General features: G+C 45.6%; 3 protein-coding genes across 8 annotated transcripts; 1 reads left to right on the top strand and 2 right to left on the bottom strand.

Annotated features, from left to right (window-relative positions):
• Window positions 1–3,110: 3,110 nt before the first annotated feature.
• On the bottom strand, window positions 3,111–9,995 carry LOC121542776 (succinate dehydrogenase [ubiquinone] flavoprotein subunit, mitochondrial). Its single transcript, XM_041852310.2, has 15 exons — window positions 9,878–9,995; window positions 9,411–9,494; window positions 8,960–9,121; window positions 8,487–8,630; window positions 8,178–8,342; window positions 7,652–7,800; window positions 7,271–7,395; window positions 6,555–6,723; window positions 6,130–6,325; window positions 5,728–5,899; window positions 5,475–5,593; window positions 5,198–5,309; window positions 4,653–4,783; window positions 4,141–4,254; window positions 3,111–3,972 (listed from the first exon to the last, which is right to left on the bottom strand). Exons 1-15 carry the CDS (start codon window positions 9,926–9,928, stop codon window positions 3,886–3,888), a joined length of 1,980 nt encoding a protein of 659 aa, XP_041708244.2. The 5' UTR covers window positions 9,929–9,995; the 3' UTR covers window positions 3,111–3,885.
• Window positions 9,996–10,268: 273 nt separating this feature from the next.
• On the top strand, window positions 10,269–13,251 carry LOC121542778 (coiled-coil domain-containing protein 127-like). Of its 3 annotated transcripts, none has more exons than XM_041852318.2 (5): window positions 10,275–10,356; window positions 10,864–10,869; window positions 10,990–11,119; window positions 11,534–11,787; window positions 12,351–13,251. In XM_041852318.2, exons 3-5 carry the CDS (start codon window positions 10,999–11,001, stop codon window positions 12,795–12,797), a joined length of 822 nt encoding a protein of 273 aa, XP_041708252.1. In that variant the 5' UTR covers window positions 10,275–10,356; window positions 10,864–10,869; window positions 10,990–10,998; the 3' UTR covers window positions 12,798–13,251. The 3 variants fall into 3 exon arrangements, with proteins under 3 accessions (XP_041708251.1, XP_041708252.1, XP_041708250.1); XM_041852316.2 differs by having other exon boundaries at window positions 10,279–10,356; window positions 10,864–10,887; XM_041852317.2 differs by lacking the exon at window positions 10,864–10,869 and having other exon boundaries at window positions 10,269–10,356.
• LOC121542777 (acyl-CoA dehydrogenase family member 10) lies at window positions 13,142–24,645 on the bottom strand. 4 transcript variants are annotated; one of them, XM_041852313.2, is made up of 13 exons: window positions 24,533–24,645; window positions 24,126–24,300; window positions 23,797–23,945; window positions 23,435–23,629; window positions 22,908–23,066; window positions 22,532–22,685; window positions 21,840–21,966; window positions 21,548–21,616; window positions 21,178–21,359; window positions 19,692–19,842; window positions 19,328–19,473; window positions 14,475–14,651; window positions 13,142–14,165 (listed from the first exon to the last, which is right to left on the bottom strand). In XM_041852313.2, exons 2-13 carry the CDS (start codon window positions 24,295–24,297, stop codon window positions 14,020–14,022), a joined length of 1,827 nt encoding a protein of 608 aa, XP_041708247.1. In that variant the 5' UTR covers window positions 24,298–24,300; window positions 24,533–24,645; the 3' UTR covers window positions 13,142–14,019. The 4 variants fall into 4 exon arrangements, with proteins under 4 accessions (XP_041708247.1, XP_041708246.1, XP_041708248.1 ...); XM_041852312.2 differs by having other exon boundaries at window positions 24,126–24,297; XM_041852314.2 differs by having other exon boundaries at window positions 19,692–19,839; window positions 24,126–24,297.
• Window positions 24,646–24,689: the final 44 nt, after the last annotated feature.

The following is a 24,689-nucleotide window of genomic DNA, read 5'->3' as shown; positions in this document are numbered from 1 at the left end:
ACCAAACTTTGTGAGTCCATATCTGCTGAGGATCTCAGACTTCAGGGCATCATAGTCAGTAACCTGGTCAGGGCCCAGGTCGCGGACAGCATTCAGCGCTTCCCCGGTTAGAAAGGGGGCTAACAGACCAACCCACTGTTGCTTGGGCCAGGCTTCCCTAGTGGCCGTGGCCTCAAATGCATGCAGGTATGCCTCAATGTCATCGGTAGCTCCCATCTTAGATATAAAGTCACTTGCCTTTATTGGGCGGGTATTTTGGACCACCCTCTGTCTCTGCAACTGCAATTCCTCTGCCTTCAGAAGGTTGGCTTTCTTTTGCTCCTCCAAGAGAGCCACGTTTGCTTGCATCTGGGCTTGCTGGCCAGCAACAAGGGCTTTCAATATGTCCTCCATTTCAGTCGGCGGGGAGCCTACGGCCAACTTGGAAAACTGGGTGATCAAACCTTCGGTATCCTCCTCTGACATGCACTATTAACGCTTGAGCGTGCCCGTATTCTCCACCATCTGTGATGTCACGAGAGGCTACACAGCTTTCAGCGGGATTGCTCAAGTAGTGCAAGGAGACCAGGTTCAACCAAAACAAGGATTTTATTAAAGGTCTTGGGAAACTAACGAAAGTATAACACAATTCTGTTCTCTGGTGGCTCTTTAAGGGTTAACAGTTCAGGGATGTCTCTTCCACATCCAAAATCATAACTCTCCCTCGCTCAAATAACTTTTCCCCAGTCTTACTGTATTCCACGTTGCAGCTAGTGGCCAACCCAGCAAAACGTCCTTCCAAATGTCCCACACGTATTTCCACAGGTGCATATATCCAAAGGTGAGTATTTCCCAAAGGTAAGTATCTCCAAATCCTTATATTCCTCATGGAAGTGGACGTGCAGCACTCTTGTCCTCCAGAGAGCCCAGGTTGGAGACTGTGTTACTTCACAACCCACACACTCACTCTCAGTGTGTCTCTTCCCTTCAAAACCTCCAGCTCATCAGCTCCTGATCTGTTTCAGCTGCGTGGGAAGATTGGCCATAGAGGGGTGGAGTTCCCGACCATACCAGCAGATGGAGCCATAGCTGTCTGGGTTTGCAGCCACCTCAGGGGGATGTAACGTCCCTCCAGGACACAGCCTCTCGTGACATCACACCTTATAATACTCCCAAAAGAGATGAAGAGGATTCATTAAGTAAGTAAGCAAGTAATAATGAGAGAGAGAGAGAGAGAGAGAGAGAGAGAGAGAGAGAGAGAGAGAGAGAGAGAGAGAGAGAGAGAGAGAGAGAGAGAGAGAGAGAGAGAGAGAGAGAGAGAGAGAGAGAGAGAGAGAGAGAGAGAGACACACAGAGAGACAGAGAGAGAGAGAGAGAGAGAGAGAGAGAGAGAGAGCTGGCTGAGTAATGTACCTGATGGCCTGTGCCCTTCCCAGGAAGACTGCCGCATCAGTGACCACCTGGCTGAAGACTTCCACGCGGTCTGAGAAGTGCAGCCCACCGTAGGCCCACTGCACCCTTTTGGCCCTGAGGGTGGTGATCTGGAGCCTCTTGGCCCTGAGGGTGGTGATCTGGAGCCTCTTGGCCCTGAGGGTGGTGATCTGGACCATCTTGGCCCTGAGGGTGGTGGTCTGGACCCTCTTGGCCCTGAGGGTGGTGGTCTGGACCCTCTTGGCCCTGAGGGTGGTGATCTGGAGCCTCTTGGCCCTGAGGGTGGTGGTCTGGAGCCTATCCACAAACATCTGGAGGAACACCTTGAGCTCCTTCACCAGACTGCCCCAGGGGAACTCCCTCGGAGCAACACTCTCAGAGGTGTCCATGGCGAAGTACACGTTGATGGGGCAGTCGTCCTTTTTGGTCTGGACAGAGGGTGAGAAAATAACGTGAAGTAGTTCATGAATATCAACCATTATTCCACCACAATGGCTAAGCTACTTGTGTACAATAGACCTACGTTTACGACACGTATCTACAATATTGCTAAATAGTATATCGATCATATCACAACATTCGATGGCTAATTTGTAATTCAGATCCACAGCCACGGTCTCTATGCTTCCACCCCGCCATACCATTGATGTTCCTGGGCCTCACTAGCAGGTGGTCGTATTCTGAGCCCTGGGCAGAGACCCGGGTAGAGACCCGGGTAGAGACCTGGGCAGAGACCCGGGTAGAGACCCGGGCAGAGACCCGGGCAGAGACCCGGGCAAAGACCTGGGCAGAGACCTGGGCAGAGAACCGGGTAGAGACCCGGGTAGAGACCTGTGCAGAGACCCGGGCAGAGACCTGGAGGACCCACAGCAACAGGACAACTCTCAGCACTCCTGCCATGATGCCTCTGTGTGTGGAGGTTTTACAGGTGGCTGATCTGTATGAGACTGTCTCCACAGAAAAGGAAAAGGTTTAGCGTTATATTACCTACTGTGTGGAACGTAATACACGTGTCACGCGCCCTGACTCATGGGACTCTTGTATGTTGAGTCAGAGTGTGGAGATCTATGTTAGTATTTCTATGTTTTGCATTCTATGTTGTGTGTTTCTAGGTTTGGCCGGGTGTGATTCCCAATCAGAGGCAGCTGTCGCTCGTCGTCTCTGATTGGGGATCATACTTAAGTAGCCTATTGGCACTCGTTAGTTGTGGGATCTTGTTCCGTGTTTGAGGCTTGTATTGTGTTTAGCCGTAGGACTTCACGTTTCGTTGGTTTTTTGTTCGTGTGTTTATCGGTGAAATAAACGTGTGCCTTTCACGCTGCGCCTTGGTCTGACCTGTCCTTAAACGAACGTGACAGAAGATCCCACCGAAAATGGACCAAGCAGCGTGCCCAGGAGCAGCAGACACCCTGGACACAGGTAGTGGAGCAGAGGTCATGGACACAGCCTGACTGGTGTTTGCGTCCCAAATGGCACCCTATGGGTCCTTGTCAAAAGTAGTGTACTACATAGGGAATAGGGTGGCATTTGGGACGTAACCTGGACTTTATCACAGGGGGTACATATAACAGCAACAGTTGACAGATTCGCTCACAATTGGAGAGAAGAGGAACTTGTACTGTACCCGCTTAGGTAGCCAGGTGAGATGAATGAAATGGTCAGATACAGTCAAATGAATAGAAAAGAAAGTTGACTAGAGCTGATTTAATTTCTAAGTTTAATTACACATTTTTAATAATACACAACACGAGAACAAAGCAAATCCAAACGAATTATCGGTAACATACATAGTATTTCATTTATTTTCCCCATCGTAATTGTCATAATGTCTACTATATTCCACCAGTAAGTAGCACAAAGACAACTGTAGTTAAGTATATTTTAAATATAAATAAAGTTGCCATAAAGTTAATAACCTGTAGCAAGCAGAGTGAAATCAAACATCCCAGCAAATATTGCTGGTCACACGCCAGTTCTACACACGCGTTTATCCTGAAAGGATAATCACTAAAGACTAGGTGTTAGTGAAGCTGAAGAGACATCTACAGGACATAGGATATCTTAGCACTCTGAACTACAATGATTACACAATATTCAAATTCAGTATTCCATTATGAGCCCTAATATTATGGTATCAGCGGACAACAGAGAATGGGAGTATTTAAGCAACTATACACCTATAGGTTAACTACTCTACAACTTCATATGACAACAGACAATTATTATTATTATACAACAATTACATATTTACAAACTTCAATCACAATCCCTTAACAACTCCTTTGCTTGCGGTGTAGACGACACTATTTGTGTTGAAAGTCAAAGCGGCATGTGAGAAGGCAATAATACCCTATTTACAGTGCTCCCTCACACAGAGTGAAGGTCATACAGTGAAATGGATCCTAGGTAGGTTTTGCCGGAAGCGTACAGTCTGGCACTAATGAATACGAGGGGAATGTTCCTGTTGAGATGATCTTAATAGGAGCGGATGGCTGGAGGGATGGCTGAACACGCCTCCTGGTCCAGAGAGGTGTCAATCACTGGTCGGTACTCCAGAGCCACCTGGGACATGACAGAGAGAGAGAGAGATCAGTCTCCTAGTATGCTCAATGGAAAGAAATGCTTTTTAGTCCGGACAGGCTTGATTTTGTTCAGGGAAATTGGCCATTTGCGTTTCCACCAACGCATTACCACCAGACACACAGACAGGAGTTGTGGTAGTTGTTTTACCTTGCCAGTCTTAGGATCCACAGTGGACATGGTGTGTTTCCTCCAGTGCTGTTCGAAAGGCTTCCTCTCCTGTCCTGCCAGAGGCCTGGCGTAGTCCAGCTCATCCATACGGTCCTGGAACACACAACGTCCGATTTAAGTCCACTGCCTATCAATTAACCAATCAACCAATCAATCAATCAACCAACAAATCAATCAATCAACCAACAAGTCAAGCAATCAACCAATAAATCAAGCAATCAACCAACCAATCAATCAATCAACCAACAAGTCAAGCAATCAACCAACAAATCAAGCAATCAACCAACCAATCAATCAACCAACAAATCAACCAACAAATCAACCAATCAATCAACAAATCAATCAACCAATCAATCAATACCTGTATCGCTCCAATTGGGAGATTTGTAGTGCAGCTTTGAGGCCCTGAGTTGTAGATCCCTTTATTTGAGTGTCTGGTTGGAGAGCTCTCCCCGTCTTATTTATCTATGTCTTATTTAACCTTCTCTCACCTTGTAGTCCTCCCGGGAATGTGCTCCCCTGCTCTCCCTGCGGGCCTCGGCAGAGTGGATCGTCTGGACGGCGTTCAGCATCAGGTTCTGCAGCTCCAGAGACTCCACCAGGTCAGTGTTCCACACGATACCTGACAGAACGGGAGGGAAACGTCAGTTAGAACAACCAACACCAATCCTGGGGTCTGATGATCCTGATCCTGTGTTTTTAATCTAGGTATGGTAAAACCATAACAGCGCAAATTAGTTTGGGGGTGCTGAGATTTTTTTGCGGACGGGGACGGGGGGGGTGTTAAATGTTTTGCCTGTGCTACAGACAGCTACATCAGTCCGCTAATACAGGACGAGTAAAGGCCCAGTGCACTACTTTTGTGAACAAATCATTTCCCCAAAAAATATAATTTTCATGGTGTGCTGCAGCACCCTCAGCACCACTACGGCTATGAGTAAAAGTGTCTTAAATCAAGAGATATGATAACACAACATAAAGTCAACAAATGTAAGTGAGATCAACTCTGAATATTAATTTGAGGTAAACTACTGACCTCGGTCAAATGTCTTGATGTCCTCCATGGTCTGGTAGATGGCGTCCATCTTGTCACATCCCTCCTTCAGAACATCTCCGGTACGGAACACTGCTGCATGGTTCTGCATCGTCTGGAGACAGAGACAAAAAGACGAGAGGATTGGTTTTAAAAAGCTCAGACATGACAAATGAAAAATCTATGTGTACCACTGCACTGCCTAGTTAAATACACTATACTGTATACAGATGCCAATACATTTCAACAGAAAACCTTTTAGCCAACATGTATTCCTCACTCTCTGCATGTTGAGTCTGATCTCGGAGGTTCTGGTGTTCCCGTTAGCGAACCTTATCTTGTCCAGGTTGGCCACAGACTCCTCACCAGCACTGGGCTTCAGTGGGGAAAGCTTCTCACCTAGAATGTCAAAAACAGAAAGTCAAACTCCAAGCATATTAAAGCATTATTAACTATTCGTTTTTAACATGACTGATAAAGAACAATAAATCAATAATCTAACCAATCAGTCATAATGTGAAGAGCCTGCTTACCTGGAGTGCAGGTGTCAGCGATGGTGAGGGCACAGGCTCTGCCAAACACCACCAGATCCAGCAGGGAGTTGGCACCCAGCCGGTTGGCACCATGGACACTGGCACAGGCAGCCTCACCACAGGCATACAGCCCTGGTACCACCTTGTCCTCCCCTTCAGTATGAGTTATGACCTGAGGGGGAGATGACCAAGATAGTTACAGGTCGGTCTAGAGTCAAATACTGTCTATCTAGTTCCGGGTAAGATTGATTGATTGATTTACGTGAAGTTTCTTGAAGGACAATAAATGTTGTCAGCTAATCAATCAATCAATTTTACCCAGCCATAGTGATCACAATCCCTTACGGAGAAAATAAAATCCCCAAACAAACAGTGAGAATTGTAAAGAGTGTTATAATCTACCTGTCCCTTGTAGTTAGTGGGGACTCCTCCCATGTTGTAGTGGACGGTGGGCAGGACGGGGATGGGCTCTTTGGTGACGTCAACCCCAGCGAAGATCATGGCCGTCTCAGAGATACCAGGCAGGCGGGTGGCCAGCTGCTGGGGGGGCAGGTGATGCAGCTGCAGGTACACATGGTCTTTCTCTGGACCACAACCCCTGGAAATGAAAAGAGAGTTCTGTGAGAGAGTGTCTTTCTGTGAGAGAGTGTCTTTGAAGTAGAATCATTGATTTTAGTGCCGATTTCAAGATGTGGCCTCAAATTCCAATTCAATTTTCACTTCCATCTCCAAGAATGAATGCTATTAAGGGGGTTAGGGATTGAGTCAACTACTGGTGGATAAAAATATGTAATGAAATCAATATTGAGTATTGTTGATGATCATACCTTCCCTCGCGGATCTCAATGGTCATGGAGCGTGACACCACATCCCGGGAGGCCAGATCTTTGGCGTTGGGAGCGTAGCGTTCCATGAAGCGCTCTCCTTCACTGTTGATGAGGATCCCTCCCTCGCCACGACAACCCTCAGTGATGAGGCAGCCGGCGCCATAGATACCTGACAGGGTTACATCACAGCTATGGTGTCAGGTGTCACCTCAGGTCAAATATACACGGATGACCTTGGCATTTACGTAATGAAAGGTCAGTCAGTTGACCTTAAAACAAATCCTCACTGCTTACAGTAAATATGGATTTGGGGAGTGGGGAGTGGCTATGGCTCTCCTTACCGGTTACAGTATAGTTACAGTCTGGTTACAGTGTGGTTACTGTGTGGTTACAGTGTGGTTACAGTCTGGTTACAGTCTGGTTACAGTGTGGTTACAGTGTGGTTACAGTATAGTTACAGTGTAGTTACAGTGTGGTTACAGTGTGGTTACAGTGTGGTTACAGTGTGGTTACAGTATAGTTAGTGGCTGTGGGTTTACCAGTTACAGTGTGGTTACAGTGTGGTTACAGTGTGGTTACAGTGTGGTTACAGTGTGGTTACAGTGTGGTTAGTGGCTGTGGGTTTACCAGTTACAGTGTGGTTACAGTGTGGTTACAGTGTGGTTACAGTGTGGTTACAGTATGGTTACAGTGTGGTTACTTGCTGTGGTTCTTACCGGTGGGGTGGAACTGTACAAACTCCAGGTCCTGGCATGGTAGGCCAGCTCTGGTTACCATGGCGTTGCCATCCCCGGTGCTGGTGTGGGCTGAGGTACAGCTGAAGTAGGTACGGCCATAACCCCTACACATACAAAGAGAGATAGTTAACCCCTACACATACAAAGAGAGATAGTTAACCCCTACACATACAAAGAGAGATATTGGATATAAGGACACATATGAGAACACAAGATGATATGCAGCATGGTGGTTGCTATTGGTGTAGACATTTGAGATGCATAACCCTACTGACTCAAAACCGATTGTCAGGACATTACAGGGCTTAATTATGAGGGATATGATACATATTAAAGGCTCTGGGACAATAACAAGCATACCCAGTAGCAATGACAGTGTTCTTGGATCTGAAGCGGTGGATGGATCCGTCCTCCATGCAGAGAGCGATCACTCCTCTGCACTCTCCATCCTCCATCAGCAGGTCCAGGGCAAAGTACTCCACAAAGTAGCTGGTATCGTACCTTAAGGACTGGAGAGGAGAGGAAGTACAAATGGGACATTTAAAATCAAAGATACATGGTTGTATAAACAACAGTCAATGTGTCCAAGGTCTCAGACTGAAGCCAGACTCGTGAACGCCAACTAAACCCTTTGCCTCAGCTCTTTTTCCAGCTTTTGTTGTTGAACCACCACACATTGGCCTTGAAATGTTTTTGTACCATTCACCTTAGGGACCACAATGGAAATAAGTTGATTTACTTTTTGTGTTTATCCCTGTCAAGTTTTTAAAATCTATGTACTTGTGTTTTAACTGCCAAATAAAATCGGTCAATGAATCAATCAAACTAGAGATGATATTTGATCAAGCGAGTCTCGTAACTGTCTCATGATAAACATTAGACATACCCGTCCATAGAGTGTGTGAAGTAGGGAGTGACCAGTCCTGTCAGCTACACAGCAGCATCGGTGTGCTTGGCCTCCCTTTCCAAACTGCAGGCTCTGACCCCCGAAGGCCCTCTGATAGATCTTCCCATCCTCTGTCCGACTGAAGGGCATACCAAAGTTCTCCAGCTAGCGGGGGTGACAAAAAACAATGTGATACAACCATATTACAGCGCTTTCTTTTATGTCTTTGGGGAAGAACAGACTAAAACACCAGGATCTGTGTCTGAAATTGCACCCTATTCCCTATATAGTGTAGTAATAATCTCTCACCTCCACCACAGCAGCTGGGGCCTGCTCTGTCATGTAGTGGATAGCGTCCTGGTCCCCTAGCCAATCAGATCCCTTCACTGTGTCGTAGAAGTGCCACCTCCAATCATCTCCCTCCATGTTACCCAGGGCTGCATTGATCCCACCCTGGATTAGACAAGATCAAGATCAACACTAATGAATTCAACATTCATTCATTATTTATTTATTTAGGATAGGACACCATTGTAGAACGGTAAATGAATAAAAGTGCATTTCTATTCATTCATCATAATAGTACTGTAATGATCATGTCATTTCACACGCACTTGAACTACATGTGATTGTTGAGAAGCTACCCAACTACTCCCAAGCCAAACCCCAATTCCCTCCAACTAGTCAAATATGAAAAGATGAAATAAGGCACGAATCCTTGATGCATTGATGTCAACGGGAGACTGAAGTTAGGATTGACCCCTAAATATGCGTAGGCATACCTGTGCTGCCACAGTGTGAGACCTGGTGGGGAACAGCTTGGTGATACAAGCTGTGTTGAAGCCAGCCTCAGACAGACCAAAAGCAGCTCTCAGACCTGCTCCCCCAGCCCCTACCACCACCGCATCAAACTCATGATCCACTACCGGGTACTGGGTTGAGATCTGAGGATCAGAATAATATTGACTCAGATACACACAGACAGACAGACAGTGACCTCCTGTGAATATTGATAACAAAAAAAAACATGGCTGATATGACATTGTAACAAACAAAATTGCGAGCAAATCATACAAATTAAAAGGGAATCTTAAAAATATTAAAATAAACTATGCATATTGTATGTATATATGCAAATACAATATGTATATACAATGACTTCATAACAAGAATGTCTCTTGAATACATTTATTGGAAGAAAAAAACAGTCGGTGTTATCCTTGTGTAACTCACATCATCTGACACTTTGGCGTAGTCCTTCTTCCCATAGATGGAGAAGTGAAAGCTCCTAGAGCTACATTGGGCTGCTGCAGGGAGCTATTAATATGGGGATAACATGATAAATCAATCATTCATCAATAGGTACAGATCATAGACATATAATTATCAGTCAAATACATAGAAAACAGAACCCACAAAACCCCAATGACATATTAAATAAAATCAAGGTGGAAAAACACTCAAAACCTCAAAAGAATATCCGTGTCATTATGAATAGGTCATTTTGCAAATACAGTATATATATTTTTAAACATTTTTACAGACAGGGTCTGGTCTGGCCTGGATGACAGTTATGAAAGGCTGTGTCTGCTACTGGTTACGAAAGCTGTTGGAGAGGCATTCCCTCCCCCTTGCAGTTACAAAACTGACTTTTCACAGACTACACAAATGCATTATTCAAAAATAATTATTAAACTCACGGCTTTAGATGATAAAACCTTCTTGGTCAGGACTCTGGATATACTTGCCATCCTTGTTATTCACAGGTGTAATGCTAGCAGCTACAAAGAAACTGTGCAGAATTGAACAGAGATATATTGATTGGGAGTAAATTAATACGTTCGTAGGGCCCCGCCCACTGGAAGAAACCATCTCAAACGTCTGGAAAGCAAGGGGGAGGCGTATGCCTTTTGACAGCGCTTGAAGTTCTAAATCCATTTCTGCACACATTAGATAAAATAATTTAATTAAGACTGACAAAATATTAAGTTTTAAATGAACAATTGCTCTTTGCACATATATTGTAATGACATAGATACTATATCTCAACTGCAACACCCTGGTACAACACAGGTGGTCTCTTTGTAGTGTCTTTCATAAAGACGTTGTATAATCGCTTTCCCCCCCATAGGTTCAGGGACAAATGTGTTGCTAATTGACCTTGCCACATTTTGTCAAGGTGAGCGTCTGCTCAAACATTTAATATACTGCATTTCTTTGCAATGTGTTATTTGGGCGTGAAATAGCCGTGCACTAATGCAATGACTCAGTTAGCTTTTGCTAATTTTAGCCTGCAAGCTAACCACCATGTAAAGCTGTGTTGTACTAGCTATGGCAAGATAGCTAGCAAGTGTGCTAGCAAACCGCTCTTGTTTAATATTAATTAATATATTAATATGCCATTTAGCAGACGCTTTTATCCAAAGCGACTTACAGTCATTTGTTGGTGTTAGTTAGCTATTCATGTTCACGCTAACATTGTAAAAGTGTTACAATGACAACAAAGAGAGACTGGCATTAGCCACATTGCAGTGCCAGTCGTCATGTGGGATGCATGCCAATGTTGACATCAGGGAGTTGTCATTTGAGATCAATAAATAAGACCAACCATTTCCCCTGTTAATATCTATTAGTTGAATTGACAAGCTATTTATTTAAATCTAATTATTACTATTCTTCATTTTAGGTCAAGGTAATGCCTCCTGGTCAGGTTGGTTGTATGTAGCAGCAGCCAGTCAGCTAGCTAGATAAAACAACGTCTGTGTTGGTGACTTGTAAATGTGTATAAACATTAGACTCTCCTCTGGAATAGGACACCTCCATGAACAACTTGAATGACCCCCCTAGATGGAACATGGGGCCAGACCCACGAGGAGGTGCTGCTGACGGGAACCAATGGAATTATGCCCCCCTGGTGCCAATGCTGGCGCTGGCTGCCTTTCGTAAGTAGCCTGCACAATACAGTGTTACACAAGGACAGAGTATTCACTATACATCATATGTGGCGTATAGAACTGAAGACGAAAGCTGTAGACCTATCTTGCACTTACTTTGACAGACACTGACTAGCCTTATTCTCTTTTGTGGTGACTTCACTGCATTGCCCTACACCAAAATAGGTCGTCATTACAATATTATAACAGTATTATTACAGTCACTATATATATAATATTGTAGCAAAGTGATGGGGTAGTTCCGACCGGGGCTTGAACATGGGACTGTTGACCCAACACCTTCTCTGAGGAGGGGAGGTTGGTGGGTTATTAGATGAGAAGGGATCAACAGCCACAAGGTCCTGGGTTTAAGCCCTAGTCAGGACTACCCCCTATAATAACCAAACAACCTCCCATCCTCAGGCTGGATCTGGACCAGAGAGTCTCAGAGAGAGATCATAAAGGTCAAGGCCCAGTACGACCAGGACATGTCTGCCGTGACCTCCAACCTTGAGATGAAGTACAGAGACACCCTGACGGAGAACCGGCGGGCGGCGGCCATCTTAGAGCTGGAGCTGGAGGAGGAGAGGCAGACGGTTCAGGGGTACCGCCGGGCCCTCATCTCACAGAGCCAGCGGGTCATGGAGGAACGCAAGCAGCTCCAGGTGGAACGAGAGGTGGGGGGACTTGACTTAAAGATGCACTCCGGGATCTTAAGCACAACAAATTCGTAACATATTGCAAAAATTGGATTCGTAACATATCACACATATTTCTAAATTTGTATGATGTCGCACAAATTGCAAAATTCGTAGCATATCACACGAAATGGATGACGTAGTACACAGAAAACGGGGACCACTTTTGGCTCGTCACCAACACTTTCAAAACTACTGGCTTAAATTATCCAACAGTTAGAGAATGAATCTTTAACTTAGTTTTAGCTCCTAGTGGAGCCTTGTAAGGGCCTCGAAGGTGTGAGAGGAATGTTGCTTTTACGATGGAGTTGTTATAAGCTAAGGTTATTTGTTGATGTTTAAATTGAACAGATGGGGGACAGTGAAAAAGAGACAGGAAAGGTATGAGACGTGTGCCAGAAAGAAGATTAAAATCCAAGCAGACACTGGTATACCAATACATGTGTGCTGAAAGGCTGTGGAACTAATGGCTAGAGCACCCAAGCCACAGTTGAGGTTTGTATTATCTTGTGTTGTATAAACATGTCATTTTCAATCCCCAGGCTCTGGAGCAGGAGAAGACAAAGCTTTTAGAATCCGGCGCTGCTGGTGCCATCCTCCAACGCGCTCTGGACAGAGAGAGCAACTGGCACCAGAGGGCCTCAGCCATGCTGAAGGATCTGGAGGAGGGCCTTGTAGAGAGACAGGGGGCCTACTGCAACCTGCTCCTCCCCAGGGAACATAGGCTGGAGATGGAGAAGAACCTGCTCCTCAAGGTGGTTAAGGAACCGTTGGGGACTGATACAGATCTGGAGGGAGACCTGAAGGACATCTTTAAGAACGACCGCTACTGTGCCAAAGGCAACAATCGCCTCCTCAACGTGAAGAAAATGGACAAGAGGAAGAATGGTAGCTTGATGTGGCTCTACCTCAGATACTGGCAGCTGCAGGTTACCATGGAGACGCATAAACGGGCAGAGGACTCAATACTGGGAAACCATCTGAAGTGACCTTGATAGGGTTGACATTAAGGATATAGTATCAGTCTTCTTGACTGCACAAATGTTTTATTTTTCACTAAAGGTGAATTAGTGTGTATATTTCATTTCCTCTACATCATATTATGACTCCTGACGAATGTAAACACTTACTTAGTTACTATTGAAACACAGTAAATGCCAATGGAATTGTCATTGAATGTCAGGGATATTTTCATGACTGCAGTTTTGCCTATGCACTCCAAACCCAATGTTGGATGATATGAATGATACAGTATCATGAATTATAGAGGAATATTTCCTTTTGTAAAATCCTGTTATTTCCACTTTGGACATCACAGCTGTTTGGTCAGTCATGTAAAAAAGAGTGATATACTTTATTTTGATATCACAGAAGATACAATGTTATAACAGAGACTGTGGTTGTGTCATGCAATCATTCAATATACTGACATCTCTGACTGGATACTTTGTGTGGTTTATTTAAATTTGAATAATGGTTGAGTAAAGCCCAGGAGCACTTGACAATCATTGCTGACCATAGCATCATCAGGCTCTATAAACTTTGAACAAATGTAAACTGAATCTGAGAAATAGTCAAGCGAACTGTAATCTCTCAGATCAACAAGACCTTATCAGATATTTACATTTTATTCATTTAGCAGATACTCTTGTCCAGAGGTGCAGGTCTGTTGGAAAAAGACAAACACAGTTATTGCAAGTAAACCCTTCTTGGAAACAGCCGCTATCAGCAGAAAAAGCCATGAAGAGAAAAACAAGTGCAAAAGATTCAGGTGACTGTTGAGGCACGGCAACCGCCTATCAGCTTTAGCTCATCTACGACCAGGGGCAATCCAGCCCAGCCCAGCCCAGGGAAGGGTGCCGTTTCCTGGCTGAGGCAGTAGCCCTGGGTGCTCTCTGCCCAGGGCTCCTGGAGGGAATAGTGGATGAACAGCTGAGCTCTGGAAGTCTGGGTAGGATGAGAAGTCATCCTCTCTAAGACACCCCTTAAAGTCCCGCTCCAGTTATTTTTGAACTCTTCCCGTTGAAAAACAATATCCCGGGCATAAATGTAGTAATGTACACGTACTTAAGCGCCAAAAAAAGCATTATTTGGAGCTAAATAATGCTTTTTAGACTCAACTAAGACGACTTCCTCTACGCCGCCAATCACTTCAGCTACGGAAATCTTGTCTTAAAGGGGCAATCCTGGATCCTAAAAACAAGAAAGCAGTCACCCTGCTATTTGCCCCTTTAAAGGGGAGGTGCCTGCATGAGGCGTACTGGGCTTTGCGTTGAAGATACGGAAGCCCTCTTTGGTGGCAAAGTCCCAGGCCAGGTCAGCCACCTGCTCAGCTATCCTCCCAGAGCCGGTTTGTCCTGCAAAAGAGGGATAGTTAAGCCTACAACTACATATTGTTCATATAACGGATGTAAGGTTTTATCCAAAAGCGAATTACAGTCATGCATACAATTATTTTATTTTTTTTACACATATGGCTGGTCCCGGGAATCGAACCCACTATCCTGGCGTTGCAAGAGCGATGCTCTTCCAACAGCTACAGAGGACCAAGTAATAGCTGACAAGCTTTAAAAGATCCACACGATGTACCTTTCCGAAGCATTATTAATTATCGTTGAAGATATTGCATGAGACACACTCCTACACTCTGGTCTACGTTCTGGTACCTGCGATGGTGTTCTTGCTCTCCCCCTGGTGGCTGGCTGCCAGGCAGAAGAGATGGAAGGCCATGTAGAACTGCCAGTCCGGGACTCCCTCCTCCAGACCCATAGAGCTGCTGTATTGCCCTATCACCTCCTCCACACTGGGGATACCCAGCTGTTCTAGGCCCTTGTCAGATATACCTGTAGGAAACACAATGAAACCACCACTGTGTTGATAATATTGAATCATACCTATACTGAACAAAAATATAAACGCAACATGTAACAATTTCAAATATTTTACTGAGTTACAGTTCATATAAGGAAATCAGTCAATTGAAATACATTAATTAGCCCAACTGGGAATACAGATATTCATCTGTTGGTCACAGATACCTTTAAAAAGAAAGGTAGCGGCGTGGATCAGAGAACCAGTCAGTATCTGGTGTGACCACCATTTGCCTCATGCAGCGCGACACATCTCAAATCAAATCAAATCAAATTTTATTGGCCACATGCGCTGAATACAACAGGTGCAGACATTACAGTGAAATGCTTACTTACAGCCCTTAACCAACAGTGCATTTATTTTTAATAAAAAAGTAAAATAAAACAACAACAAAAAAGTGTTGAGAAAAAAAAGAGCAGAAGTAAAATAAAATAACAGTAGGGAGGCTATATATACAGGGGGGTACCGGTGCAGAGTCAATGTGCGGCGGCACGGGCTAGTTGAGGTAGTTGAAGTAATATGTACATGTGGGTAGAGTTAAAGTGACTATGCATAAATAATTAACAGAGTAGCAGCAGCGTAAAAAGATGGGGTGGGGGGGCAGTGCAAATAGTCCGGGTAGCCATGATTAGCTGTTCAGGAGTCTTATGGCTTGGAGGTAGAAGCTGTTGAGAAGTCTTTTGGACCTAGACTTGGCACTTCGGTACCGCTTGCCGTGCGGTAGCAGAGAGAACAGTCTATGACTAGGGTGGCTGGAGTCTTTGACAATTTTGAGGGCCTTCCTCTGACACCGCCTGGTATAGAGGTCCTGGATGGCAGGAAGCTTGGCCCCAGTGATGTACTGGGCCGTACACACTACCCTCTGTAGTGCCTTGCGGTCGGAGGCCAAGCAGTTGCCATACCAGGCGGTGATGCAACCAGTCAGGATGCTCTCGATGGTGCAGCTGTAGAATTTTTTGAGGATCTGAGGACCCATGTCGAATCTTTTCAGTCTCCTGAGGGGGAATAGGCTTTGTCGTGCCCTCTTCACGACTGTCTTGGTGTGTTTGGACCATGATAGTTCGTTGGTGATGTGGACACCAAGGAACTTGAAGCTCTCAACCTGTTCCACTACAGCCCCGTCAATGAGAATGGGGCGTGCTCAGTCCTCTTTTTTCCTGTAGTCCACAATCATCTCCTTTGTCTTGGTCACGTTGAGGGAGAGGTTGTTATCCTGGCACCACACGGCCAGGTCTCTGACCTCCTCCCTATAGGCTGTCTCATTGTTGTCGGTGATCAGGCCTACCACTGTTGTGTCGTCTGCAAACTTAATGATGGTGTTGGAGTCGTGCCTGGCCATGCAGTCATGGGTGAACAGGGAGTACAGGAGGGGACTGAGCACGCACCCCTGAGGGGCCCCCGTGTTGAGGATTAGTGTGGCAGATGTGTTGTTACCTACCCTTACCACCTGGGGGCGGCCCGTCAGGAAGTCCAGGATCCAGTTGCAGAGGGAGGTGTTTAGTCCCAGGATCCTTAGCTTAGTGATGAGCTTTGAGGGCACTATGGTGTTGAATGCTGAGCTGTAGTCAATGAATAGCATTCTCACGTAGGTGTTCCTCTTGTCCAGGTGGGAAAGGGCAGTGTGGAGTGCAATAGAGATTGCATCATCTGTGGATCTGTTGGGGCGGTATGCAAATTGGAGTGGGTCTAGGGTTTCTGGGATAATGGTGTTGATGTGAGCCATGACCAGCCTTTCAAAGCACTTCATGGCTACAGACGTCAGTGCTACGGGTCGGTAGTCATTTAGGCAGGTTATCTTAGTGTCCTTGGGCACGGGGACTATGGTGGTCTGCTTGAAACATGTTGGTATTACAGACTCAGTCAGGGACATGTTGAAAATGTCAGTGAAGACACTTGCTAGTTGGTCAGCACATGCTCGGAGTACACGTCCTGGTAATCCGTCTGGCCCTGCGGCCTTGTGAATGTTGACCTGCTTAAAAGTCTTACTCACATCGGCTACGGAGAGCGTGATCACATAGTCATCTGGAACAGCTGGTGCTCTCATGCATGCTTCAGTGTTGCTTGCCTCGAAGCGAGCATAGAAGTGGTTTAGCTCGTCTGGTAGGCTTGTGTCACTGGGAAGCTCGCGGCTGTACTTCCCTTTGTAGTCTGTAATAGTTTTCAAGCCCTGCCACATCCGACGAGCGTCAGAGCCGGTGTAGTACGATTCAATCTTAGTCCTGTATTGACTTTTTGCCTGTTTGATGGTTCGTCGGAGGGCATAGCGGGATTTCTTATAAGCGTCCGGGTTAGAGTCCCGCTCCTTGAAAGCGGCAGCTCTACCCTTTAACTCAGTGCGGATGTTTCCTGTAATCCATGGCTTCTGGTTGGGGTATGTACGTACGGTCACTGTGGGGACGACATCATCGATGCACTTATTGATGAAGCCAGTGATGATGTGGTGTACTCCTCAATGCTATCTGAAGAATCCCGGAACATGTTCCAGTCTGTGCTAGCAAAACAGTCCTGTAGCTTAGCATCTGCGTCATCTGACCACTTTTTTATTAACCGAGTCACTGGTGCTTCCTGCTTTAGTTTTTGCTTATAAGCAGTAATCAGGAGGATAGAGTTATGGTCAGATTTGCCAAATGGAGGGCGAGGGAGAGCTTTGTATGCGTCTCTGTGTGTGGAGTAAAGGTGGTCTAGAGTTATTTTTTCCTCTGGTTGCACATTTAACATGCTGGTAGAAATTAGGTAGAACGGATTTAAGTTTCCCTGCATTAAAGTCCCCGGCCACTAGGAGCGCTGCCTCTGGATGAGCGTTTTCCTGTTGACTTATGGCCTTATACAGCTCATTCAGTGCAATCTTAATGCCAGCATTGGTTTGTGGTGGTAAATAGACGGCTATGAAAAATATAGATGAAAACTCTCTTGGTAAATAGTGTGGTCTACAGCTTATCATAAGATACTCTACCTCAGGCGAGCAAAACCTCGAGACTTCCTTAGTATTTGATTTTGTGCACCAGCTGTTGTTTACAAATATACACAGACCGCCACCCCTTGTCTTACCGAAGTCAGCCGTTCTATCCTGCCGATGTAGCGTATAGCCCGCTAGCTGTATGTCCATGTCGTCGTTCAGCCACGACTCGGTGAAACATAAGATATTACAGTTTTTAATGTCCCGTTGGTAGGATAACCGAAATCTGAGGTCATCCAATTTATTTTCCAATGATTGAAGATTGGCTAATAGGATTGATGGGAGCGGCAGTTTACTTGCTCGCCGTCGGATCAAGGCACCCCGACCTACGTCCACGATATCTCCGTCTCTTCCTCATGCGAATGACGGGGATTTGGGCCTTGTCAGGTGTCTGTAGGATATCCTTCGCGGCCGCCTCGTTGAAGAAAAATTATTCGTCCAATACGAGGTGAGTAATCGCTGTCCTGATATCCAGAAGCTCTTTGTGGTTATAAGAGACGATGACAGAAACATTATGTACAAAATAAATTACAAATAACGCGGAAAAACACACATAATAGTACAATTGGTTAGAGGGCTGTAAAACGGCAACCATCTTCTCCGGCGCCATTCTAGTATCTTCGCATAGAGTTGATCAGGCTGTTGATTGTGGCCTGTGGAATGTTGTCCCACTCCTCTTCAATGGCTGTGCGAAGTTGCTGGATATTGGCGGGAACTGGAACACGCTGTCGTACATGTTGATCCAGAGCATCCCAAACATGCTCAATGGGTGACATGTCTGGTGAGTATGCAGGCCATGGAAGAACTGGGACATGTTCAGCTTCCAGGAATTTTGTAAAGATCCTTGCGACATGGGGCCGTGCATTATCATGCTGAAACATGAGGTGATTGCGGCGGATGAATGGCACAACAATGGGCCTCAGGATCTCATCCCGGTATCTGTGCATTCAAATTGCCATCGATAAAATGCAATTGTGTTAGTTGTCCGTAGCTTATGCCTGCCTGCCCATACCATAACCCCACCTCCACCATGGGGCACTCTGTTCACAACGTTGACATAAGCAAACCGCTCGCCCACATGACGCCATACACGTGGTCTGTGGTTGTGAGGCCGGTTGGACGTACTGCCAAATTCTCTAAAACGACGAAATTAACATTCAATTCTCTGGCAACAGCTCTGGTGGACATTCCTGCAGTCAGCATGCCAATTGCACTCTCCCTCAAAACTTGAGACATCTGTGGCATTGTGTTGTGTGACAAAATTCAAATTTTAGAGTGGCTTTTATTGTCCCCAGCACAAGGTGCACCTGTGTAATGATCATGCTGTTTAATCAGCTTATTGATATGCCACACCTGTCAGGTGTATGGATTATCTTGGCAAAGGAGAAATGATCACTAACAGTGATGTCAACTAATTTGGCCACAACATTTGTGAGAAATAAGCTTTTAGTGCATATGGCAAATCTCTGGGATCTTTTATTTAAGCTCATTAAACATGGGACCAACACATGTTGCGTTTATATTTTCTTTCAGTGTAAATGCATACTACTTCTTGGCTATGCACCCTATATAGTGCACTACGTTCAACCAGGGCCCATAGGAATAGGGTGCCATTTGAGTGTTCTATCTGTGGACCTGGTCAAAAGGAAGGCTGGTAGGGTGTAGTAGTACGGTTAGGTAGTATAATGGTACCTGTCAGTAGTGGGTTGTCCTGGGGCAGGCAGCGAGCCATGCAGCTGAAAGTCAGGTCTGATAGGGGGTCACCCAGGTTTGAGCGGCCCCAGTCCAGCACTGCCACCACCTCCGGCTTCTCTGGGTGGAACACAAGGTTCTCCAGTCTATGGACCAAAGGGGGTTTGGGTTGGATTCATTTCACCATGTCTGTGTCCAAAATGGCACCCTTTATAGCGTACTACTTTTGACCAGAGCCATGGAATTAGTGCACTATATGGGGGAATAGGGTATCATGTGGAACGCATACCTAATCAGGACTTTTCAAATACAAATATTACTGCTGATTATGTAAATGTGTACACGCTGTGCGTGTGTGTTACACCTGAAGCTGCCATGGATCAGCGTAGATCTCTGGTGTTTGGGGAGGTGCAGAGGAAGCCACTGTATCAGTCTCTCCATGGCTGGGATGGGCAGAGTCTCACTGTCCCTGTACCGCTGACTCCACCACTCTACCTGAAGCCCCATGTCATCTACTACAGAGGAGAAAGAAGGAGAGAGAGATAAGAAGAGAGAGATAAGGAGAGAGATAAGAAGGAGAGAGAGATAAGGAGAGAGATAAGAAGAGAGAGAGAGACAGAAGGAGAGAGACAGAAGGAGAGAGAGATAAGAAGAGAGAGAGAGAGAAAGAGAGAGAGATAAGAAGAGAGAGAGAGAGAGACAGAAGGAGAGAGACAGAAGGAGAGAGAGATAAGAAGAGAGAGAGAGAGAGAAAGAGAGAGAGATAAGAAGAGAGAGAGAGAGAGACAGAAGGAGAGAGAGATAAGAAGAGAGAGAGAGAGACAGAAGGAGAGAGACAGAAGGAGAGAGAGATAAGAAGAGAGAGAGAGAGAGAGAAAGAGACAGAAGGAGCGAGAGATAAGAAGAGAGAGAGAGAGACAGAAGGAGAGAGAGATAAGGAGAGACAGAGAGACAGGAAGAGAGAGAGATAAGAAGAGAGAGAGAGAGACAGAAGGAGAGAGAGATAAGAAGAGAGAGAGATAAGGAGAGAGAGACAGAAGGATAAGAAGAGAGAGACAGAAGGAGAGAGAGATAAGAAGAGAGAGAGAGAGACAGAAGAGAGAGAGAGAGAGAGAGAGAGAGAGAGAGAGAGAGAGAGAGAGAGAGAGAGAGAGACAGAAGGAGAGAGAGATAAGAAGAGATAGAGATAAGGAGAGAGAGACAGAAGGATAAGAAGAGAGAGACAGAAGGAGAGAGAGATAAGAAGAGAGAGAGAGACAGAAGGAGAGACAGACCCACAAAGAATTCGAAAAAAACAAATCCAATTTTGATAAACTCCCATATCTATTGGAGTGTGCCATCACAGCAGCAAGATTTGTGACCTGTTGCCACAAGAAAAGGGCAACCAGTGAAGAACAAACGCCATTGCAAATACAACCCATATTTATGTTTATTTATTTTCCCTTTTTTACTTTAACTATTTGCACATCGTTACAACACTGTACATAGCCATAATATCACATTTGAAATGTATTTATTATTTTTGAACTTTTGTGAGTGTAATGTTTACTGTTCTGTTCTATTGTTTATTTCACTATTGTTTATTATCTATTTCACTTGCTTTGACAATGTTAACATATGTTTCCCATGCCAATAAAGCCCTAAAATTGAATTGAGAGGAGAGAGAGAGTGAAAGCGAGAGAGAAAGTGAGAGAGAGAGGAGAGAGTGAAGGAGAGAGAGAGAGAGATGAGAAGGGGAGAGAGAGATGGAGAGAGAAGGAGAGAGAGAGAGAAAGAGAGAGAAGGAGAGAGAGAGCGAGAAGGAGAGATAATGACACAAAACAATCTTTGTTAATTCATTAATGAATCACCTGGCTCGCCGTAGTCCTCCAGGCCGACTGCTCTAGTATCTAGACAGTGGATCTGGCAGAGTGTGTGTTCCATGGCTTGGTACAAGGCCCTCCTGTCCCCAGGGGTCAGGCCTGGCAGGGAGGGGTTACTGAACATCCTCCCTAGACAGACCTCCATCAAGAGGAAGGGAGCACCCAGGACACTGAACAACACAACCACATACAGAAAGAAGACAGAGACAGACAAACTGGGATAAAAAACTCATCTACAACTATGTAACGTGCATGAGTGTATGTATGTTTGTGTTTGTGTTTGTGTGTGTGTGTGTGTGTGTGTGTGTGTGTGTGTGTGTGTGTGTGTGTGTGTCCATCAGGCAGTGTGTGTTCTCACCTTGGGTCCTCACACAGACCAATGATCTCTGGAACAGGGATGCCGGATCCATTGAGAGCTTTCAATAACCTGTGGAGTACAGAGAATAGAGTGATGTATGAAGAAATGGCACCCTATTCCCTCTATAGTGCACTACTTTTGACCAGGGCCCATAGGGAACATGGTGCCGTTTGGGACGCGGACAAGTGATCTAGATAGGAGAGAGGGATGATCAATCCAGATGCTGATCACTTCCATCTCACACCCATCTGATTCCCACAGCTAGGTAGGTGGTGTGTTGGAGCGACCCTACCTGTACTCGGTCTCCATGGCTTGGGAGCCCTTCTGCTGTTTCCTCAGGAGTAGATGGCGCCCTCCAGTGGTCAAGTGATATAAGGAGTTTGACTGGCTGGGGCTGAGTTGTTGGACAGGAACAGGGTCTAATTCAGATATAGAGACAGACTGTATCAACAACAGTAAATAGAGACACCGGCTGTGTCCCAAATGGCATCTTATTCCCTTATTCCCACTTCTTTTGACAAGGGCCTTTAGGAATATGGTGCCATTTGGGACGCTGCCACCGTCTTCATACAGGAGAGCTTTGAAACAGACAGCATAGATCAACATACATGTCCCTGGTCCTTCCTTCCCCCAGTGCCTTTAGAGGCTACTGAACTTTGTACTGACAACACTGAGGTAATATCAATTCTATCCATTTCTAGACAGACATTTTTGAAATGGATATACAGTTGAAGTCGGAAGTTTACATACACTTAGGTTGGAGTCATTAAAACTTGTTTTTCAACCACTCCACACATTTCTTGTTAACAGAATATAGTTTTGGCAAGTCGGTTGGGACTTTAGGTGGGTGTTAAGAAGCGCGGTTTGGCGTGTCATGTTTCGGAGGACGTATAACTTGACCTTCGCCTCCAGAGCTCGTTGGGGAGTTGCAGCAATGAGACAAGATCGGAAATTGGGGAGAATAAAATACATTGATAGATGTACCTTTGTCAGACAGATGGAGAGCCTTCCTCAGGTACTGTGTGAGTTGGTCCATAGGGAGCTTTGTGGCCCCAGAGCCAGGCCCAGGAACAAACCCTGACAGGGGGATACCCAGCACCCCTTCCAGCTCCTTCACTGCCACTGCAAGGTCCCCTACCTGGATAACAATATCTATCAACAACTAGTGGCTCTGTCACAGTCTGTGGGTTATGTTCCCTAGTGTTTTGTGACTACTACGAAGCTTGGGGAAGACCTTCAGGTTGAAACATTGCTCAATGAAACAACAAGAGCATTCACTTGCACAGTGCACCACAAAATCTCCAAGATACAGTGGTATTGGTAAGGGGGAGTTATGAATGCAGAGATGGGGCTCACTCACCTTGATAGCATGCATCCCTAGCTGGGCAGCTGCCTTAACGTTGAACTCCAGGTCATCCAGGAACACAGCTTCATGGGCAGAGACACCCAGTCTGTTCAGACACAGGTGGTAGATCCTGGGGTCTGGCTTACTGAGGCCCTCCCTACACGATTCAACTATCTACAACCAGAGATGGATGGAGGGGGAGAGAGAGAGAGGAATGGTTAGGGGGTACAGCAGTAATGAGAGAGGTGGGAAAGAGGGATGGTGAGAGAGGGGATGGGAACAGATGGGGGAGAGAGAGAGAGAGAGAGAGAGAAAGTCTGCATTGAATTCATAATGCAATTTCTGCACTAACTGTTACACAGCTACTATTTACTTTTAATATCATTACTACATAATGCTTGCGTCCCAATTCCTATGTAGTGCACTACTTTTGACCAAGGTCTATAGGGCTCCCATAGGGCTCTGATCAAAAGTAGTGCACTATATAGGGAATAGGGGGCTATTTGGGACGCAGACAATGTAAACATAAAATGCTTAGTCACCACATCGAAGAGAGAGTGGTCCAGAGGCAGGAAGGGGTCACCGTTCAGCTGGAGGAAGTTGTTGCTGAGGACAGCAGTCTTCAGGCCCCTGGAGCGAGCACACAATATGGCCTCCATCATGACGGGTAGAGGCTTGGTCATTGGCCCACTGGTCAGGTCAGACAAGAATGAGCCAATGGGAACAGGACATCCTGCCTGAGGGTGGAGCAGCAGAGGGGGATAATGAATGAAGATATGGGGGTGAATTTCAAACGGCACCCTATTCCCTTGTTTAGTGCACTACTTTAGACCAGGGCCAATAGGGTACAGGCTGTAGGTACAGAGATACATGGCTAGTCGTGATGTAATAGACAGAAGCTCACTATCTCACTGCATTGCCTGCCGAAGGCCTCCACAAACTCCTCAGCCCCAAGCTCTCCACGCATGAACCTCTTCCACGCGTTCACCTCCCCACCTGTCCTGATGGCCTTGCCCAGCGTGCCCAGAGGAACACTGTTCTGTTGTTCAAACACTACAGAGAAAAAAAGAGACCAAGAATATTATGTTGCACTGTATTGACTTGTATGTCTTGAGGCCATTAGGAGTTAAACGGAAATAAGTAGGCCTCCCGTAATTGACTATTTTTGATGTTGTGTTAGACAAGGCTTGTGTGGTACATTGTGTGGTACATTGTGTGGTCTATATGACATACCTGTTGCCACTTTGACAGGTGACGGAATGAGCACTCCATACATGTCAAAAATGACAGCTTTGTAAGTGGAGATGGCAGCAAAGCTTCTGTGACAGAGGCTAGGCGTCTTCAGACTCCACAACTGAGACCTGAATTGTGCAGCAGTCCGCATCTTCATCATCATCATCATCATCTTGGTTTTGCACAAGAAAAGGGTACAAAGATTGTTAGTCAAATGAGAGAAGAGAACACTCTAAAACAAGTAAAGATTGCTACCCTGCGTCTGACAACAATACCTCATTGGGTAAATCAAAATCCTAACATTGGAAAGTTACTAGGAGACAGTAGAAAAGTGTTCCCCTTCTTTCAATCTGACCTCTTACTTCAACGTTGTCACTGTCAGATTGTTGTCAACGTCTCTCTCTTACCTGTGTTGACCTTACGCTGGCTAACGTTGATTGCAGAGTATGATGTGATATTCTTGTATTCTGAAGAGATACATTTGCAGTACTGTTTACAACGCAGACATGTTGTACTTGAATGTAGGTCATGTGATTATTACGTGGCTTTGGGGGCAGGGTGGTT

This window comes from Coregonus clupeaformis, chromosome 28 (genome assembly GCF_020615455.1).
Source record: "Coregonus clupeaformis isolate EN_2021a chromosome 28, ASM2061545v1, whole genome shotgun sequence".
Taxonomy (NCBI): domain Eukaryota; kingdom Metazoa; phylum Chordata; class Actinopteri; order Salmoniformes; family Salmonidae; genus Coregonus; species Coregonus clupeaformis.
The sequence above is the reverse complement of the archived record's forward strand: the minus strand, read 5'-3'. Positions and strand labels throughout refer to the sequence as shown.

What these genes read in the sequence shown, in the direction of transcription:
- LOC121542776 (XM_041852310.2), bottom strand. Translation starts at nt 9,928, where the DNA reads ATGGCAAGTATATCCAGAGTCCTGACCAAGAAGGTTTTATCATCTAAA. An exon ending in TTCACACACTCTATGGACGG is followed by an intron (nt 7,801 to 8,177) that starts GTATGTCTAATG and finishes TCTCCTCTCCAG; the next exon opens with TCCTTAAGGTACGATACCAG. An exon ending in ATTGAGATCCGCGAGGGAAG is followed by an intron (nt 6,326 to 6,554) that starts GTATGATCATCA and finishes TTTCATTTCCAG; the next exon opens with GGGTTGTGGTCCAGAGAAAG.
- LOC121542778 (XM_041852316.2), top strand. An exon ending in GCTGGCGCTGGCTGCCTTTC is followed by an intron (nt 11,120 to 11,533) that starts GTAAGTAGCCTG and finishes TCCCATCCTCAG; the next exon opens with GCTGGATCTGGACCAGAGAG. An exon ending in AGCTCCAGGTGGAACGAGAG is followed by an intron (nt 11,788 to 12,350) that starts GTGGGGGGACTT and finishes TTCAATCCCCAG; the next exon opens with GCTCTGGAGCAGGAGAAGAC.
- LOC121542777 (XM_041852313.2), bottom strand. Translation starts at nt 24,297, where the DNA reads ATGATGATGATGATGATGAAGATGCGGACTGCTGCACAATTCAGGTCT. An exon ending in GCAGGCAATGCAGTGAGATA is followed by an intron (nt 23,630 to 23,796) that starts GTGAGCTTCTGT and finishes CTCCACCCTCAG; the next exon opens with GCAGGATGTCCTGTTCCCAT. An exon ending in ACCACTCTCTCTTCGATGTG is followed by an intron (nt 23,067 to 23,434) that starts GTGACTAAGCAT and finishes CTCTGGTTGTAG; the next exon opens with ATAGTTGAATCGTGTAGGGA.